The 18,843-nt window shown below is 37.6% G+C and overlaps 1 protein-coding gene across 1 annotated transcript; it reads right to left on the minus strand.

The window, feature by feature from the left end:
- Positions 1 to 242: 242 nt before the first annotated feature.
- On the minus strand, positions 243 to 17,426 carry LOC110617659 (cyclic nucleotide-gated ion channel 17). The gene is made up of 8 exons (XM_021760602.2): positions 17,272 to 17,426; positions 17,094 to 17,149; positions 15,904 to 16,468; positions 13,377 to 13,589; positions 12,982 to 13,283; positions 2,971 to 3,082; positions 1,908 to 2,144; positions 243 to 1,324 (listed from the first exon to the last, which is right to left on the minus strand). The coding sequence occupies exons 2-8, from the start codon at positions 17,120 to 17,122 to the stop codon at positions 605 to 607; spliced, it is 2,178 nt and encodes a 725-aa protein (XP_021616294.1). The 5' UTR covers positions 17,123 to 17,149; positions 17,272 to 17,426; the 3' UTR covers positions 243 to 604.
- Positions 17,427 to 18,843: the final 1,417 nt, after the last annotated feature.

Raw genomic sequence — 18,843 nt, forward strand, 5'->3', positions numbered from 1 at the left:
TTTCTTATCACTATTGTTCAAGATTTAGAAGGTTTTCTCTCATGCTTTGAATATGAAAGTCAGATTCAATTGTAGAAGTTCGACCTTCACTTTCTTAAGTGTCTAATGCTTTATTTCCTGTTGATCTGATCTTGTATGTATATCTCATCAGTTTGATTACGACGTCGTTCTTTCTCTAAAGGTTTCTGATTCTATTGGTCTTTTCTCTTTGTTCTTCATTTGGTTATTTTTGGCTTGTGCCATATGTAAAAATACTAAAGCTTTCTTGAAGCATAAAGCTAACATATCAATAGTCTATGGCATTCGGTGGTCTCACAAAAAAGAGGTAGCAGCGCAATCATCATTTTCTTTTTGGTGATGACTGGGCTATATCACGGGTTGTTGGGTACAATAAAACCCCTCCCCATATTCCCCCTCCCTCTCCCTCTCCCTCTTCCCCTCCTCTCATGAAATGAAAGGATGTTTAAACTGTTAGCTTAAGTTCATTTGCGGAAGATATTGCATTCCAGAGCCATCAAATTGTTTTCTGGCTCGCTGAAACAGTTTCGGCCGCACCATTGGCAGGGAAAGCTAAATGCTAAATAGCTCTTGCTAAATTCAAGCACTATTCATCTTCAGCAAAAAAGTCAGGTTCATCAGGCTTCCGTAGCATTGGCATCTCAGCGTCCTTAATCTTTTGAGCTCCTCTCCTTGTGTTTGCAGCAAATCTTGAGGCCAGTATTGTGACACCAAGGTTCATTTTTGCTTGAGACCTTGGACTTTCTGAACAGTGGCAACCTTCCTCTCGCCCTGTTTCATTAGCCACTTTTCCATCCAAAGCAAAAGATTCTGAAATGATGAGGTTATTCTCTGTCATCCTTCTCTTGTGCCGAAGCCAAGCAGCCTGTATGAAACAGGCTGCCCATGTCCTCCAATGATGGGAATGATACCTGAATGTATGCTGTAGCTTTTTGCTATGGAGACGTCTGAACTGGTTGGCGACAAACTTTAGATCTTCAGCTCTCAATGCGAAAGCTTCAACTTCATTTAGAGCTTTGACTGTCCTAGTTGAGGAAGGCAAGTTGAGGGAAGATTTTGGATGCAATGCCCATGCCAGTAGCTCCTCTCCACAAAAATCCCCAGGTTTCAAAGTAATCGAGTTAAAGAAACCAGTGCGCCCTCCATTGGTAGTAGAACTCTCGAGTCTGCCCCTGATAATAAATAGCATTTCAGTTACAGGATCACCCTCACGTACAATATAGGTGTCTGCAGTGCTAAGAGAAGATACTAGACGCTCACAAATTGCATCAAGCAACTGATCATCCATCTGTGAGAAGAAAGGGACCTGCAAATGAGAAAATACAATGTACTATTATTCTAACAGAAGTAAACCCAATGAGAATTTTTCACAATATTAAGCATTGACCTCCATTACTTTAAATAGTCCTTTTTTTATCAGCTTAAACACAATCTCAATGAGCCCCCATTTAAATTTTTCTCAATTTCTTAACCATTGAATGAATTTCGTTCAATTCATCAAGGATGGTTATTTAACTTTATAAGAAAAGTCAGAGTCATCTCGGTTACTTCCCAACTCAACAAGGTTGAAGACGCTACACTAAATGAGCACTCTGAGTTTTGGGACTGCAAGGCAGGTTTTCAGTGACAAGAGTTATAAGCCAGAGTCAGCTTAGACTTCCCTACTCAATGTATCAGGCTCACAACTGAGTGATACACCAGAAGAAACCCACACTCATATCAAGAGTATAAGCCTGTTTAGATACTCATACTACAGCTTGAAAGTAGTCCAGAACCGAAATTTCAGATATTTATTGCTGAGTGCTATATATTTCAACAAGTATGACCAGAGCATAAACAGATAAAGTTCTTGCACTTTAAAAAATATGAAATATATGAATTTAACTTACACGTAGAACAAGGTCCAAGCATAAGTGGCGCTGGATATCACGCCGAAGATCAGCAGGCAAACCACTCAGGATAGATTCTTCATTTACTCCTCGAGTTGCAAGCCACTTATATTGAACAAAGCGTCGAACCCGTTTTCTCAAATCTTCTGGGAGTTGGCGATGCCTCATCCACTCCTCAGTATCTCTTCGCTTAAGCCTCCACTCCTCAAGTCTCACGGTAAGAGATTGAAGGTATGTCTACCTCATAAAACAATTGTTAAAAAACCATTAAACAATGTAGATAGAGTAACAATTGCAAAGAGCATCACCTAAATATGGTCCAACCAAACATGCGATTAAAGATCTACAATATCATCATTCAGCATTTCTATGAGAAGCAATATATCCCAACCCCAAAGCCTTTTAAATATCTTAATTGCAAGCCCAAGGCTTTCAAAAGGCCATCTCACTTTTCAGCATCAGGAAATGGCCACTTTAAGTAACAAGCATAGTATATATCAGTTCAATGTTACCCATTTTTCCTTTCTTGAATGTTTAGTGAAGAATGCAGCAATCAGAACATTCAAACCTGCACTCAAGAGTATGAAGAAAAGGAATAGGAAAAGGATTAGCCATGTGGTTGCCTGACATGATTACAATCCCAACAAAGAAACTTTTGGTTCTAAACGCCTAATTTTCCTAGTGAGGAACAGATATCACATTTGAAGTTTCAATTGAAAAATAATACCTTGACAATATGGCAGCAAGGTTTAATAAAAAATATCATAGTGGCCACAAAACCATCTAGACCAACAATGCATCAGCCACGTCTTCAGAATGAACCAACAAGTCAAACCAATATGGACAACATTTTTTGATTGAATCAACTATGGTTAAAGAAACTTTCAATGTGTAACATGATGGTACATATTTGAGAAGAACTAGGAGACTGATATATTTTCAGTATAAACCTACAACTGCAAACACCATGAAATAGATGCCTTCAATTTATTTCAGATAGAGAGTAAGAGAAAACAATAAAACAGGATGATGAAATTCAAAAGAGCAAAACATTTTCCAGTACCTGCATATTGCCAATCAAGTGTGCAAAGAGAACAAGACCCAAGATGGAAATGAGTATGGCAAATGACGTCTCGCCAATATATGTGCTAGTTGACAAATTCTGCCCATATGAACTGGAAAGAAGAAAAATGAAGTACATGAGTTTTTCAATACCTCACCTACATGAGATGGGAAGTCCTTTATTTTCAGAACATTAGAGAGGAAATACAGATAGCAAATAGCAATCATTCAGATAACATTACATCAACACCTTAGAGAGGACATACAGATAGCAACTTAAATAACAAAAGACTAGTATTGACTTATTTGCTTATTCTAGTTATATAATTTAATTTGATTATAAATTCTAGGTATAAATTAAAATCCTTAATTATCTTTGTAATCATTTTTTATTATTTACTTTCTGTTTAGTTGTAATTCTTTGTATATAAATAGTCATATAAATCACTTGTAAAAATCAAGAGTGAAATATAAGAATACTCTAAAATTCTTCAAAATTTTTCATGGTATCAAAGCTTTTTCCTGATTTTAATGTTTAAATTCAATTTTTCCTCTTTAGGGTTTCTAAAACCCTAGATCTATCTTTTTAGTACTACCCTATTTAGGGGCCTTTTTTTTTATCTCACCGCCGCCACCAGCAGGGTCGCTAGACCGTCGCCGACCAGCCGTCCAACTCTGACGCTAGAAAGCCACGCGCCCTTCCTTCCCAGTGCGTGGACTCTGTCTGATGCTGCTATGCTGCCCAGTCCACTCTGATGTCGTTTTCGACTTTTTTTTTACCATCCCATGCCGCTATATGGTCTCTTGGTAATTTGATTGGGCTCTCTTGTGTGTACAACCTTGAGTACCTGCCTCTTCAAGTGTCCACACAAGAGAGCACATGCCTATGTTCAACAAAAGGAAAGTCGCCAACATACTATGCTCTACACTGCACTAGTTGAAAAGGCTGAGTTGGCTACTAGTTTGAGCACACTGCAGCCTCCTAATTATGAGAAAAATTACCGCCTGCATTGCGACTATTGTGGAAACCGAGGCATAATGATAAGACTTGCTGAAAGTGTTAAGATACGAAACCTAATAATATATTATGAACTGTACACCATGTCTCACTATCGCGGATCTAACTCCACACTGAGTTGGCCGGGGGGTGTGAGCAGCGGGAGCCCCCCACCCAAAGGTGGGGTTTGGGGGCAGATCCCTCGAGGCGAATTTTTTTAGGGCTATTTTGTCTTTTTTGTATTTTCTTTGGGTATATAAATATGTAATATTCTCCTACTGTATTCTGTTCCAAAACTCATAGAGAAATAAGAAAACCTTAGCCGCCATGGACATAGCCAAATTGGTGAACCACGTTAAATATATGTGTTAATTTTTTTCCGTGCTTATTTTTAGATTGTGTGATTATTCAATTCTCAACAGGAAGTTACATGGTCGTTCCACTAGATGTCGTGGGAGGAAACAAGATAGCTCTAGATCTCAAGCTGATTTAGCAGAAACTGTGGAGGAGCCCTTTATGGAGACAATAGCTGCTGAGTTCCTTTCTCCTAATGAAATTCATAGTCTCAAGCGCCTCCTGTCTCATATTGACACCTCTTCCTCTGTTACCACATTTAACTTTGTAAAGTCAAGTAATACTTCCTCTCTTAATATTGTTCATTGGATTACTGATTCCAGTGCGAATGGACGTATGACAGGCTCTTCTAAAGACTTTCTCAGTTATTTTCCTTCTCTAACCAAAGAGAGTGTCAGAATTGCTTATAACTATTTTACTCATGTTATAAGTTATAGGAAGTAAATATGTTAATATAGAAAGTAAATATTGATAGATGTGTCAGTTACTTAATCTTAGAGATTGTATAATCACAGGCTTGATTTTCCTTCTCTCATGTTTAAATAGGTCGTAATCTTTATTGTGAAATATAACAAAATATTATCTTTCTACATAGTATCAGAGCCAATCCTGTAGAGATTTAATTTTTTTCTCTCGTCAAGTTTTAAATTTTTGGAGACTTAGGGCTCATGTTCTTTTGTGTTACCCATCTACAATAATATTTGTCTCTCATGATCTCATCGTCCACCTAGAGAGGACGTCGAAATCGCCTTATAGCCCCTTGTCAAATTTGTGATTCGTTTGCCGTTTGGGTGTTGGGTGAAGGCATTTTTTCTTATACTGTTCACTGGGTTAAGTTTTGTTATCTTCCTTTAATTCGTTTGAAGGTGTTGAATCCCACATCGATTGTGGGAAGGGGTAATGTGCCCCTTATATGAGCCATAGGCAATCCTCCCCTTGAGCTAGCTTTTGGGGTGAGTTAGGTCTGGCCCGAATTTAACATGGTATCAGAGCCTATCCATCCGATGTTGGGCCTCCCATGAATATGTCACGCACCAGCAAAGGTGTGTTGAATCCCACATCAGTTGTGGGAAGGGGTAATGTGCCCCTTATATGAGCCATAAGTAATCCTCCCACTTGAGCTAGCTTTCGGGGTGAATTAGGCCTGGCCCGAATTTAACAGAAGGTAAAGGAATATAGAGTTTTGGTTGAAATGGTTTCTGACAGTAAGACCCATATTATTAAAATTATTCCAGCGTCTTTAGTAGCGGCTGAGACAGGTAAAACGTGTCTTATTTCCTCTTCATATAAATGGGTCATTGATTCTGGTGCCATGGATCACATGACAGGTAATCCTCATATTTTTACTAACTTTCAATCTCATAAAGTACCTTCTCCTATTATTATAGTTGATGGGTCCAACTATAATATTGAGGGTTCTGGAACTGTTAAACCTACTTCTATTACCCTATCATCTGTGCTAAGTTTACCTAATCTTGCCTTTAATTTAATCTCTATGAGTAAACTTACCAAAGACCTAAATTGTTGTGTTTCCTTTTTTCCTGATCATTGTCTCATTTAGGATCTTGTGACGAAACAGATTATTGATAAAGGACATGTATCTGGGGGCCTCTACATTTTGGATGCATGGGTGCCTCAGCCTGTTGCCTGCTCCAGTGTCGTGTCTCCATTTGAAGCACATTGTTGGTTGGGACACCCTTCTTTACTGATTTTGAAGCAGCTATGCTCTCAATTTCATGAGGTATTTTTACTGGAATGTGTGTCATGTCATTTTGCAAAACATCATCGAATCTCTTTAAGTCCTAGAGTCAATAAACGAGCTGAGTCTGCTTTTGAATTAGTTCATTCAGATGTTTGGGGCCCATGCCCAATTGGATCTAAGACTGGATTCAAATATTTTATCACTTTTGTGGATGATTACTCTAGAATGACTTGGATTTATTTATGAAGCATCGTTCAGAAGTATTTTCTCATTTTTCTGCCTTTTGTGCTGAAATCAAGACTCAATTTAATGTTCCTGTGAAAATTTTGCGGAATGATAATGATAAAGAATATATGTCAGAATCATTCCAGACTTATATGACTCAACAGGGTATTTTTCATCAATTGTCATGTGTTGATACACCCGCTCAAAATGGAGTAGCTGAGAGAAAGAATCAATATCTCCTTGAGACTGCTAGAGCCCTGTTGTTTCAAATGCAAATTCCTAAGAAATTTTGGGCTGATACTGTCTCTACTGCATGCTTTCTCATTAATCGCATGCCCTCCGCAGTACTAAACGGTAATACTCCTTATAATGTTCTCTTTCCTAAGAAGCTATTATTTCCTCTCGAACCACGACTGTTTGGCAATACTTGCTATGTTCAGGATGTCAAACCTAATGTGACTAAACTTGATCCTAAAGCTTTGAAGTGCATTTTTTTGGGGATATTCTCGCCTTCAGAAGGGGTATCGGTGTTACTCTCCAGACCTCAACAAGTATCTGGTCTCAACAGATGTAGTCTTTTCCAAGCAAATTCCTTTTTATCCTGTTGGACAAACCTCTCCTGATCGAGAGGATGATGATAAGTGGTACATCTATAGAATCATATCTAATGGTGGGACCTCTTCGAGTATGCCTTCTGCTGTACAATCTGATGGTAACATTCCTCCTAATACTCAGCCTCCTGTTGAACCGTCAGTTATTCAAGTTTACTCTCGGAGACCAGTGCCTAATGATACATGTCCTGCACCAGAATCTTCTTTGCCATCAGATCCACCACCGAGTGACCTTGACCTCCCCATTAGTCTTCGTAAAGGTAAATGACAGTGTAAATCTATCTATTTTATTGCTAATTTTTTGTCTTACGATCACCTGTCTCCTTCTTCCACCTCCTTAATTGTCTCTCTAGATTCTATTTCTTTACCTAAGACAGTTAAAGAGGCCCTGGCTCATTCTAGATGGCGCGATGTAATGTTTGAGGAGATTAAGGCTCTAAATGAAAATCATACTTGGAAACTAGTTGATTTACCTTCTAGCAAGAAGGTTGTGGGCTGTAAATGGGTTTTTGCCATCAAAGTCAATCTAGATGGCTCCATAGCGAGGCTTAAGACCCGTCTTGTCGCCAAAGGTTATGCCCAAGCCTATGGTGTTGACTATTCTAACACTTTTTCTCTTGTGGCAAAAATGACCTCAGTTCACTTGTTCATCTCCCTAGCTGCTTCTCAGCATTGGCCTTTACACCAATTAGATATCAAGAATGCACTTTTACATGGTGACCTCCAAGAAGAGGTGTATATAGAGCAACCACCAGAGTTTGTTGCTCAGGGAGAGTATGGAAAAGTCTGTCATTTTGAAGAAATCCTTGCATGGTTTGAAGCAGAGTCCCCGTGCATGGTTTGGCAAGTTCAGTAAAGTTATTCAAAAATTTGGGTTGAAAAAAAGCAAGTGTGACCATTCAGTCTTCTATAGAAATTCAGATACTGGTATTATTCTCCTTGTTGTATATGTTGATGATATTGTCATTACAAGGAATGATAGTACAGGGATCTTTTCTCTTAAAAACTACTTGCATGCAAGTTTTCATACCAAAAACTTGGGTCAGCTTAAGTATTTCTTAGGAGTCAAAGTCTTGAGGAATAAAAGGGGAATTTTTCTGTCTCAAAGGAAGTATGTCCTTGACTTACTTGCAGAAACTGGAAAGATGGGAGCTAAACCATGTAGCACACCAATGATTCATAATATATGTCTTACAAAAGATAATGGAGACCCTTATGAAGATCCAGAGAGGTACAAGAGGTTGGTTGGAAAGCTGAAATACCTTATGGTGATGACTCGGCCATATATTGTTTTTGCAGTGAGTGTTGTAAGTCGGTTCATGTCTGCACCTACAGTGAAACATTAGGCCGCTCTAAAACAAATTCTATGTTATCTAAAAGGGACTCCTGAACTCGGTATACTCTACAGAGATTATGGGCATACTGCACTTGAGTGTTTTTCTAATGCTGATTGGACGGGATCCAAAAGTGATAGAAGGTCGACTACAGTCAACTGTGTATTTGTTGGAGGAAACCTAGTGTCTTGGAAAAGTAAGAAACAAAATGTGGTATCCAAATCCAGTGCCGAGTCAAAATATAGGGCCATGACTCAATTGACTTATGAGATTCTGTGGATAAATCATCTACTGAAGGAAGTTGGTATGAATGTTGCATCACCCGTGAAACTTTGGTGTGACAATCAAGCTGCTCTTCACATTGCTTCCAATCCAGTATACCATGAACGTACTAAGCATATTGAAGTTGACTGTCATTTCATCCATGAGAAGATTCAAGAAAATTTAATCTCCACCAGTTATGTGAAGACAGGAGAGCAAATGGGTGATCTATTCACCAAAACTTTAAATGGGCCTCAAATAGAATATTTTTCTAACAAGTTGGGCATGATAAATATCTATGATCCAACTTGAGGGGGAGTGTTATAGGTTATAGGAAGTAAATATTGATAGATGGGTCAGTTACTTAATCTTAGGGATTATATAATCATAAGTTTGATTTTCCTTCATGTTTAGATATCGTCCCTCATATATAAATAGGTTGTAATCTCTATTGTGAAATACAACAAAATATTATCTTTCTACAACTCACATATCCGGAATAGCTTCTGTTATTTGTGCCCCCAATATTAAATTATCATATGTCATTCATGTTTTCTGTTTTATGTTTTTCTATCAACTTTTATCTATCAATGCTATCACCAATGCTCTTAACTGTAAAATTGAATTCTTTTCTGATCATTGTGTTATTCAGGATCTTCTCATAGGGAAGAGGATTGGCAATAGTAGACTGCATGATAGCATATACATTTTGGAAAATAATCTAGGTTCTTCGATATCTCAAGCCTGTTTTGGAGAAAATAAGGATATCAATCGAGAAATAATACAGTGGCACAGGGGGTTAGGAACATCCATTATTTTTTGTCTTAGAAAAACTTTAACCTAATTTGTTTGCTAGAACTCAATTTGATTCTTTATTTTGTGATATTTGTGAGTATGTTAAGCACACTAGAACTTCCTATCCTTTTGAATCATAATAAAAGCTAAATTTCTTTTGTGACTATTCATTCTGATGTTTGGGGGCTTACTCAAACTGCCTCCTTATCTAGTAATCGATGGTTTGTCACTTTTATTTATTGTTAAACTCGAATGACTTGGGTATATTTGATTAAAGCTAAAAGTGACGTCTTTTCTTGTTTTCAATACTTTCATAAGATAATTTATACTCAATTTGATACTATGGTGAAAATTTTAAGAAGAAAACATATGGATAGTAGATTTTTTGCTTATTTAGAATCCAATGGGATAGTACACCAGACAAATTGTGCTTATACTAGTGCACAAATTGGCGTTGCTGAAAGGAAAAATAGGCATCTATTGGAGGTAGCTCAATCTCTTAATTTCACCATGAACCTAACCAAAGCATACAGAGAAGATGCAATCATATATGCTTATCTTATCAATAGAATGCCTTTCAAGACCCTTGACTTTATGAGTCCTTTGGAGGTTCTATAAAAAAGTAATTCATACATTGTTCCAGTAAAAATATTTGGGTGTGTTTGCTTTGTCCATAGGACAGCAGGAAATTTCGACCCCAAGACCCTTAAATATGTGTTTATTGAGTATTCTCCGACACAGAAAGGATACTGGTATTATCACTCTCTATCTAGGAAATACTTTGTCAGTATGGATGTTACCTTCCGAGAAACTGAACCCTATTTCAATACCACTCACTCACATCTTCAGGGGGAGAATAATGAGCAAGAAGATGTAATCTCAAATTTTGTGATTCTGAATGATATGGTTCAGAAGGAGAGTTCTAGTAGACAAGGGGAGACGTCTAATCAGGAGGAGAGAATTGGACGTTTGGATAAGAGTTATAGGACAAAAAGTCGTCTCTTTTCTCTCATTGTCCTCCCTCCCCTTTGATGAGGTGATGGGATAATACTAAAATAAGGTTCAGTCTCTCTAAAACGTAACATACATATTGACAAAGTATTTTTTAGATAATGGTAACACTTGTAATCTTTCTGTATGAAGGAGTACCCAACAAACACACATTTAAGAGCCCTTGAATCGAATTTCCTACCTATCCTAATATGAACAAAACACATACACCTAAACACCATTGGTGGAATAGTATAAGCATTTTTCCCTTATAATACCTCTAAAAGTCTTTTAAAAGAAAGTTTTGAGAGGCATTCTATTAATGATATAAGCTGCGGCTAAGACTCTTATCTCCCCAATAGGTTTTTGGAAGGTTCATGGTGAAAAAGAGAGATTGGCTACTTCTAACAGGTGTCTTTCAGCAACACTATTTTGGACATTAATGTAAGGACAACTAGTTTTATACAGTATTGCATTAGACTCCAGGTAAATAGAAAAACGACCATCCAAGTACTTTGTACTACTGTCCGTTCTCAAAATTTTTATCTTAGCATTAAATTGAGTACAAATCATCTTGTGAAAAAATTAAAAGCAAGAAAACACATCACTCTTTACCTTTATCAAATAAACTCAAGTCATGTGAGTGCAGCAATCAAGGTTTTAAAAATCAATTAGGATAAAATTTCTCTAAAGCAAAGAAGGATGGGTGTCCTAACCCTCGATGCCACTGTATGATTTCCTGGTTAACATCCTGATTTCTTCCAAAAAGAGCACGAAGTGAATTCAAACCCAGATTTCCTTCCAACATATATAAGTCATCATGCAGTCTACCATAGTTCATCCTCTTCCTAGAGCTTTGATAAGAGCACTGACAGATAAAAGATTAATATGGAAATGAGAAACATGGAGAACACAGGATAGCTTAATATTTAAGGTACAAACAATCAATCCGGTTCCAAAAAAATGAAAGGACCATCGGCTATTGATTGTGTCCTTTTATAGACACGAAAGGTAATTAAGGAAGCCTTTAAACGAGCCTGTCATGTGTCTATTTGCGCCGAAATCAATAATCTATGGAGCATTACCAGGAGACGAAGCATTATGAGAAGCACTTACATTACCCTCACTACTAGCTTTCGTGTTTGCAATGCTCAGATTAGGAAATAGCAGTAAGACAATAGATCTAAGCAAAAAGAGGAGGCTGCCTAAATAAAGAACTTGTAAAATAACTCAATAGAAATTGCAAACACCAAGAAGACCTAACCCAATACCAAGACAACCAAGACATAGCAGGAAGTGGCTGAAAATAGGCCAGGAAAAACACCAACGACGCTTGAGGAGACAGATTCGGCGAAAATAGAAGCTCACACGCGCTCGGAGATTAGGCGCCTGAAGTTGAGGACAGGCCGGCAACACGCCAACGACCCTGCTAGTGGCGGTGAGGCAAGAGGAGGACTCTAGATGCGGTAGTACTAATTTAGGGAGTTAGGGTTCCAAAACCCTAAAGTTGAAATTGACCCAAATTAAAACTCAAAAATCAAGTTTAAAACTCTGATACCATGAAGAATTTTGGAATAAATTTTTAATTTTATTCCAATTGAATTGATCTTTACAAAGTGTTAGTACTTATACACAAAGAATCAACCTAAAATAGGAATATTTACAATAAAAAAAGATTTCTATAAGCAAACCTAATTAGGATCCATATAATCAAGCCTAATTAGGATCCCAAAGATTTGAATCCTCCTAATTAGGAATCTTATATATTGGTCAACAAGTTCCATCAAGCTTCACCGGACTGATTTGCAGTGAAGGGTTATCAAAACTGGGAGCAGAGATCATTTTATCTTCTGCCATGGGAGAAATAAATAATACAACAATAAAATAGACAAAAGGAAAACCAACCGATACTTGAACAGTGAAGAAGAAGTTGCCCAAACCACACCACCACTCAACAGGGCAAGAAATAGCAGGAATAGGCCGAAATAGATGGCCAGAGGCAAGAACAACAACCGAACGTTGAAATCCTCGCCGGAAACAATGCCACGCACTAGGAAAAGGTGGCACATGAGGGTCACCGAAGATTGGCAGATAGCCAACAAAGATGCTGCGACTCTGATGGGAGGGGCGGTGATGAAAGGAAATGGGTCTAAATATGTGAGTACCAAATTTGGTTGTCTAAGGTTTTGAAAGTTCCAAATTTTAATTAAAACCCTAAGTCAAGCATTAGCTCTGATACTATGAAGAATTTTACAAGGAATTTTGTGTTTTTTCCAATTGAATTGATCTTTACAAGGTTTGAGTATTTATATACAAAGAATCAACCAAATTAGGAATATTTATAACACACTTAATTATGAATATCTACAATAAAGGTAAGAAAATCCCCATAATCAAGTATAATTAGAATCCCAAAAATCTGCCCAAACAGTAATTGAATCCCCCTAATTAGAAATCCTTTACGTCGATCAATAGTGTATAACCATTCATATTGAATGGCATATTTAGTGAACATGTTTAATAATGTTCATCAAGCCATTAGTCAATACAACCCAATTGAGCAGTTGAGAGCTCAATAAACTACATTTTCAATCTGAGGGTTCAATAAGTATAAATTGTTCAAGGGTTTTCTAATGGTTTTTGCCTAGTTTAAAATATAGAAAAATCAATCATGAATGTGAAGGATGGAAATAAAATTGCGAAGGTAATTCTGAATTGTGGAACACGTAAATAGAGAAGATACCTTAGTTGTTGTAAGCCCCACCACAAGCAATAGAAATACTTTTCAATGAACTTAGAGGAGACAACTGTTTTTGACACTGCATCTTTAAATATACCATAATCGAAAGAGATATTATTGTTTGGATCACAGTTCTTGAAGACATTTGTGCTTTTTGCCCAGGTCTTGCGATCACCATGATTAAAGGTATCACAATCAAGATAATTGAGGAAACATTTGATAGGGTCATTTTCATCTTTACAATTCGATTTCCAGCAAGATTTATACCTGTCAACAGATAGCAAATACCATGCTGCTCCTAAAACCTGGATTAGGGAAACAAGGAATTCATTATGCGAGAAAAAGCAAGTGACTAAGCAACAGAAGTACAATTAAGAGAATATAAATGCTGAACTTACATGGCTTGCTAACATGTACAGTAGCAAATTATATGCAGCACCTGCCCAAGCTGTTCTTGTAACTACTCCAGCAGCTTTAATGATTTCAGAACTCAAAGGAAATATCAGATATAATCTGGGAATATATTGTAGCAGAACTATTAATGCAAGTGCATTGTTCTTATGATCAGCTTTACGACTTCTTGCTGCTGGTATGATAAACCAGACGACAATCTGCACAACATATCATTTAATTCAAATTTCATTTTTTGCTTGGTATAATTGCAAAACTGACTCCAGAGTAATATCAATATTCCCACGATAACAGATCAGACAGATTGGAAGAAAATGATTTATCAATTCACCTTCAAGTTATCAAATCCAGAACTGCATTGCAGAAACAAGCAATCCATACTACTTGTCTATGGTACACAGAACAGAAGGTAGATTATTTCTAGCCCTCCCTTGCACGCACAAACTCTCTCTTTCTCTATCTGTCTCTCTCTCACACACTATGCAGAACTTATAGAAATGCTGCACAAATTGTACTGTTCATTAAAGGACATAATCCTGACTTTTTCAAGTTAGAGAAGTGGATTAGAGCTCCAGAGAGATGTCTTTTATTTGGATACTCTTTCCATATATTCTAGATGAAAACAGGTCCTGGACCACATAAATTCCACCCACCAACACTATGCTCAAATTTATCCACAGCAGTTGGAAATAGTACCTAATATTGCATCAGTTCAACTTTACTTCACTGATGATACAAATACAATATCTTTTTATGCTTCTGACTAGGCTTTTTTATTTTCATTTCTGCGTCCTAATTTTCTCTTTCCCTATATGATCTTTTATTTTCAATGAAATCTATTCCATTCTTAAACACGAAAACAAGAATATACCATGTGGTTTGGCACTTTTAATGGAGGGTCCTATGATTTAATTTGTAACAAATAGGTATTTATGGCTTGGCGCCATTAGCAAAATGAGGGTTGTCTCCTAATGGCATCAAATCGAATAATTCTGATATCATTAAATGTTAAATCAACAAACTAATTTTAATTATAAATGTGGATCCCATTCAAAATAAAAAATAAAAAATTAAATTTACTGTTCATTGTCTTCCTCCCTGTTCTTCGAATAAATTGTTCTTCTACTTGCACTGCACTAGTCAGGGGTCTGATTGCATCCTCTTTCCCTCATCTTTTCCCTCAAAATTGCTCTTTATACTGCTAAAGATAACAAAACTAGTGTCTAGGGATTCTCTCTGTAGGCTGCATTAGAGGCTTTTATTAGGTCCTCAACAATGTGTGAATTGTATAAATGCAAATTTATGCAGTTCTCTACAACTGACTTGTTTATTGGACAAGACCAAGAATCTGATATCTATATTTGTAATCATAGACTTGGTTCAGCCATAGTGGACTTAGCTTTAGCCAAACACCCAACAATAAAGAGTTGCTTAGAACACAAAATAAAGCACCAGAAGCAAAATCCTATTACCCAAAAGCAGAAAACACTAGAAGCAAAATCACAGTTGAGTCACAAGGCTCAAATACTTGAACACCATCAAACATGCATTGCAACACCCAAAAATTGTAATGTACTGTACATGCATGATCATGGAATCTATGTAATGTTATTTCTGTTTTGTAATTAATACCTTTAACAATATCATAATATGATACAGTGACATGCTACTAGAGGAAGCCTGGACCAGTGATTAAACTTCCAATTTAATGATTTAAGTACAAGGTCCTACAGATTTTTAGACCCTGTTAATATAAAAATAAATTATTATTGGAGATATAGAGAGGATAGATGAAGAGTTGCAATTAATGAAGACAGAATCAAGGACTTGGGTAAACATTGCCTTAAAAGGAGGGACTTTAAAGGGATTTTTCTCCTTAACCTCCCTATGAGTGACACATGGCAAAACTAAAGCCAAATATTTGTGAAACATAAGGGGAGAAGAAATGGGGAGCCAGCACTTTCCTCTCTTGTTTCCACTTCTTCACTCTTCTTTGCCTCTTTCTACTTAACACTCCCATTTCTTTCTATCCCCAGTTCAAAACCGAAGTTCACTCATTTAGTTAAACTCTTTTTCTTTTTTTTTCTTTCTAAATTATCACCTCTAAATCTCCCTTAAGTGGTACCTGAAGAATGGTTAGATCAAAGGAGTGGAAATGCATCTTCATAAGAGATTAGAGGGGAGGAATTTCGGCTAAGGTGAAAAGGAAGCTCTCTGCCTGATCTACTTCACATCTTTTTTCCTTTATTCTTTTCTTAAGATGTCAAATGGTGATTTGAAGGTGTTGGCAAATGAAGAGGGACAAGCTATAGTCAAGCCAGCCAGCAGACCAGCATAGACACATGTACAATATGCCATATCAAAAAGTGAAATTAATAAGAATTAAAATATAAATGCATACAAGCTACAATTAGCATCAAAGACCTCATAGTGAGTTGTCATCGTTGGAGACAGCCTACAACTCCAAATTCGTAAACTGAAGAATATATATATATATAATGTTAGAATTAGTACCTGAGGTAGAGGCAGAGTAGCAATGAGATCAATGAAGAAGTCAGACCTAATATATCTCCGTGCAATCTTCTTTGGATCCATAACAAGTTCACCCCTCCCAAACACACGAGTGTTTGGGGCAACATAAGCAGTCCTGAACTTTATTATCATGTGCAACAAATAAAAAAGATCTGCAACAGTCCGAAAAAACGTAACAACTATTCGCAAGTTTGAGTCACTATTGACACATGAAGATTCTTTATCCCCTCCAACAGTAGGCAAGTAAAAATACAGTGGGTCAACAAAAAGTGCCAACAGGCATGAGACAAGGAAAATCCTGTTCCATCGGAGCACAATATCGCTTCCTGGATCAAGCATCCTTTGATGCCATGATGGATGGTCCACTGGAAAAATCTTAGACTTCCCAACTTTATTAGTCTCTGTTAATCTATTTCTACCACCAACCATTCCATTATCTGCTTTTAGCAATGAAGACGGAACATTGTCAGCAGAAGACACCTCTGGATGTACCAGGTCATTTTTTCCCCATGATGTTTCTCTATATTGTTTTCCATCAGAGTAAAACCTACAAATTACGAAGCTAACTAATTAGAAAATTCAAAACTTCTGGATGAACCATAAAATTAATATTTTTCCTGGGAACCAAAATATACTTCACAAGTGATATTCCTTCACAAACCTAGGCGAAAGATCATACTTTATTAACTTGAATATTAATTGATGATATAAATTATGCCCCCAAAATTATTAAATGGAAAGGAAAGGACTGAAAATGAAAATAGGACAATATTTCACAGCAGTCAAGCACTGGCTTTTAAAGGGTATTTCTTGCAGAAAATCCAAAAATTTTCTCGCACTTTTCATGGATTACCGATTAAACAGAAAAACTGGTTTGTCGTCAATGTAAAATCTAAAGAGCAAAGAAACCCAGAAGCCTGTTTATAATAATCATCCAAATACCATATCATTCTACAGGTTAACTAAAAAAAAAAAACTCCATTAGGCAAGAGAGTAGGTACGACCTGCTAATAATAAGACAGAAATTTAATTCTCCAGCAACCAGAGAAAGCATTCAAACAAGAACTAATCCCACTCCATTTTCCATGGAAATTGAAATTAAAAGAGAACCCAAAACAAGATCAGCTAGAATGACGAAGTTGGAATAACAATAAAAGTAAAGAGAAACTTACCTCACAAGCTTGCCCTTCTTCAACTCCATTGCAAGAAGAAGGTTGAAGCTACAAATCTGACCTTCCCAAAAACATAACAGACCCAAAAAAAAAAACCCGTTAAAAATGCGAGATGAGTTATAGTGAATAATAGGAGTAAGAATTCAGTAAAGTCAAGAGCTTGAGCGTTTTTGCTTACGTGATGATCGAAAGATGTGTTCAACTTGAACCTAAGAAGCTGTATTGGACTACTTTTTCTTTTTTTTTTCTTTTGTTGACCCTATGAACTGAAATCAAAGTAAGACTGTATGAGACTCTTAATTAAACATTGTTGGTAAGGTGGATTTGTCAGATGGAACTAATTAAGGTAGCAAAAGGGAATATTATCACCTTCTTTTTTTTTTTGTCATGACAAGAGACGAGTTCACACTTTAGAAAATTAAAAAAAATAATAATAATAATAACAACGGCTCTTCTTTAAAAAACAAAAAACAAAAAGATATCCTATGTATATCCATATATGTAATTTGATCTCTTAAATTTTTTTATGTGAAACTATGATTTCAATTCATGCATAATAAAATAAGTGAATAAAACTTAATATCATAATTATTGTTAATTTTGGAGACTGATGACCGCTAGATTTCTTCACTCCAGACTAAGGTCAGGCCCATTAGGGCGACCCATAATCTGAAAGTTTCTAAGCCTCCCTCAAGAACCGGGTCCAGCCCATTCAGCTCAAAGACCGGGCTCCAATCAGCTCTTTCAGAACAGGCCGGCTTAGCTCTCCCGGCCCGATGGACAGATCTCTCCGGGCCTAGTCTCAACCTCATCCTCGGCCCAGCTCAGAATCAGGAAGGAGTTCAGCCCCTTCACCTTGCGGGACCATCCGCATGCGCGCCCGGGGAGAATCAGAGACCGTTACGCATGGGACAGAGATCTGATTCCCTCGTACGTCCGTATCAACGTAGCAGGGACAGGTGGTCCAATGATACACGTTCTGTTAACACATCACTAGCAGACAAAATGAAATATATAAAAAGAGAAATACACTCCTCTAGTTCTAAGCTTTTTCAGTTTTACAGAACCCATTGTAAAACCCTATTTTCTGGATCTCATATCATCAATTGGCGCCGTCTGTGGGAACGAAGGAGATCTTTTCATCGCCAGAGTTCCACTCTCACAAATACCCACTGAGATCCACAATAGCTAATCACAACGAAAACAACGTCACTCCAAATGACCTGAGCTCTGCCCAAGAGGGGCAGCAGTTCTCCTTTTCTAGTCCTACAACGCCAAACAACCAAACACCAATCCCTTTCTACCCCTCGCCAAGCCTGGCGGGGAATGCTTCTGCCGCCACCTTGTCCAACCAAGACCTCCAAACCATGGCTCTCCAACTACAGAACTCCGCCCACTTATTGGGGCAGATAATGCAGCAACGGGGCCTTAGCACCCCCGCAAACGTGTCACCAGTAGTAGAAGAACCCCAGACCAACGAACCTCAGCCTACCTTCAACCACCCCAGAACTGTCAGCCAAGAAACCGGAGACAGGAGGAGGAGAGCCGGAGAAGAGGAAGAGCCGGCAGCTCGAGTTCATGGAAGGAGGGTGAAGGAGCTGATAGAAAATGATGAAGTCGATAGCTACTCCGCCGGAACTACCGGAAGAGTGGGGAGTGAGACATGGGAAGAGGAGACCCACTAGGAGAGGAAGCCTAGGCGGGAAGGGGAGAGTGTAGACCAGAAGTTGCAAAAGATGAGAGAGCAACT

Source organism: Manihot esculenta, chromosome 6 (genome assembly GCF_001659605.2).
Source record: "Manihot esculenta cultivar AM560-2 chromosome 6, M.esculenta_v8, whole genome shotgun sequence".
Lineage (NCBI taxonomy): Eukaryota > Viridiplantae > Streptophyta > Magnoliopsida > Malpighiales > Euphorbiaceae > Manihot > Manihot esculenta.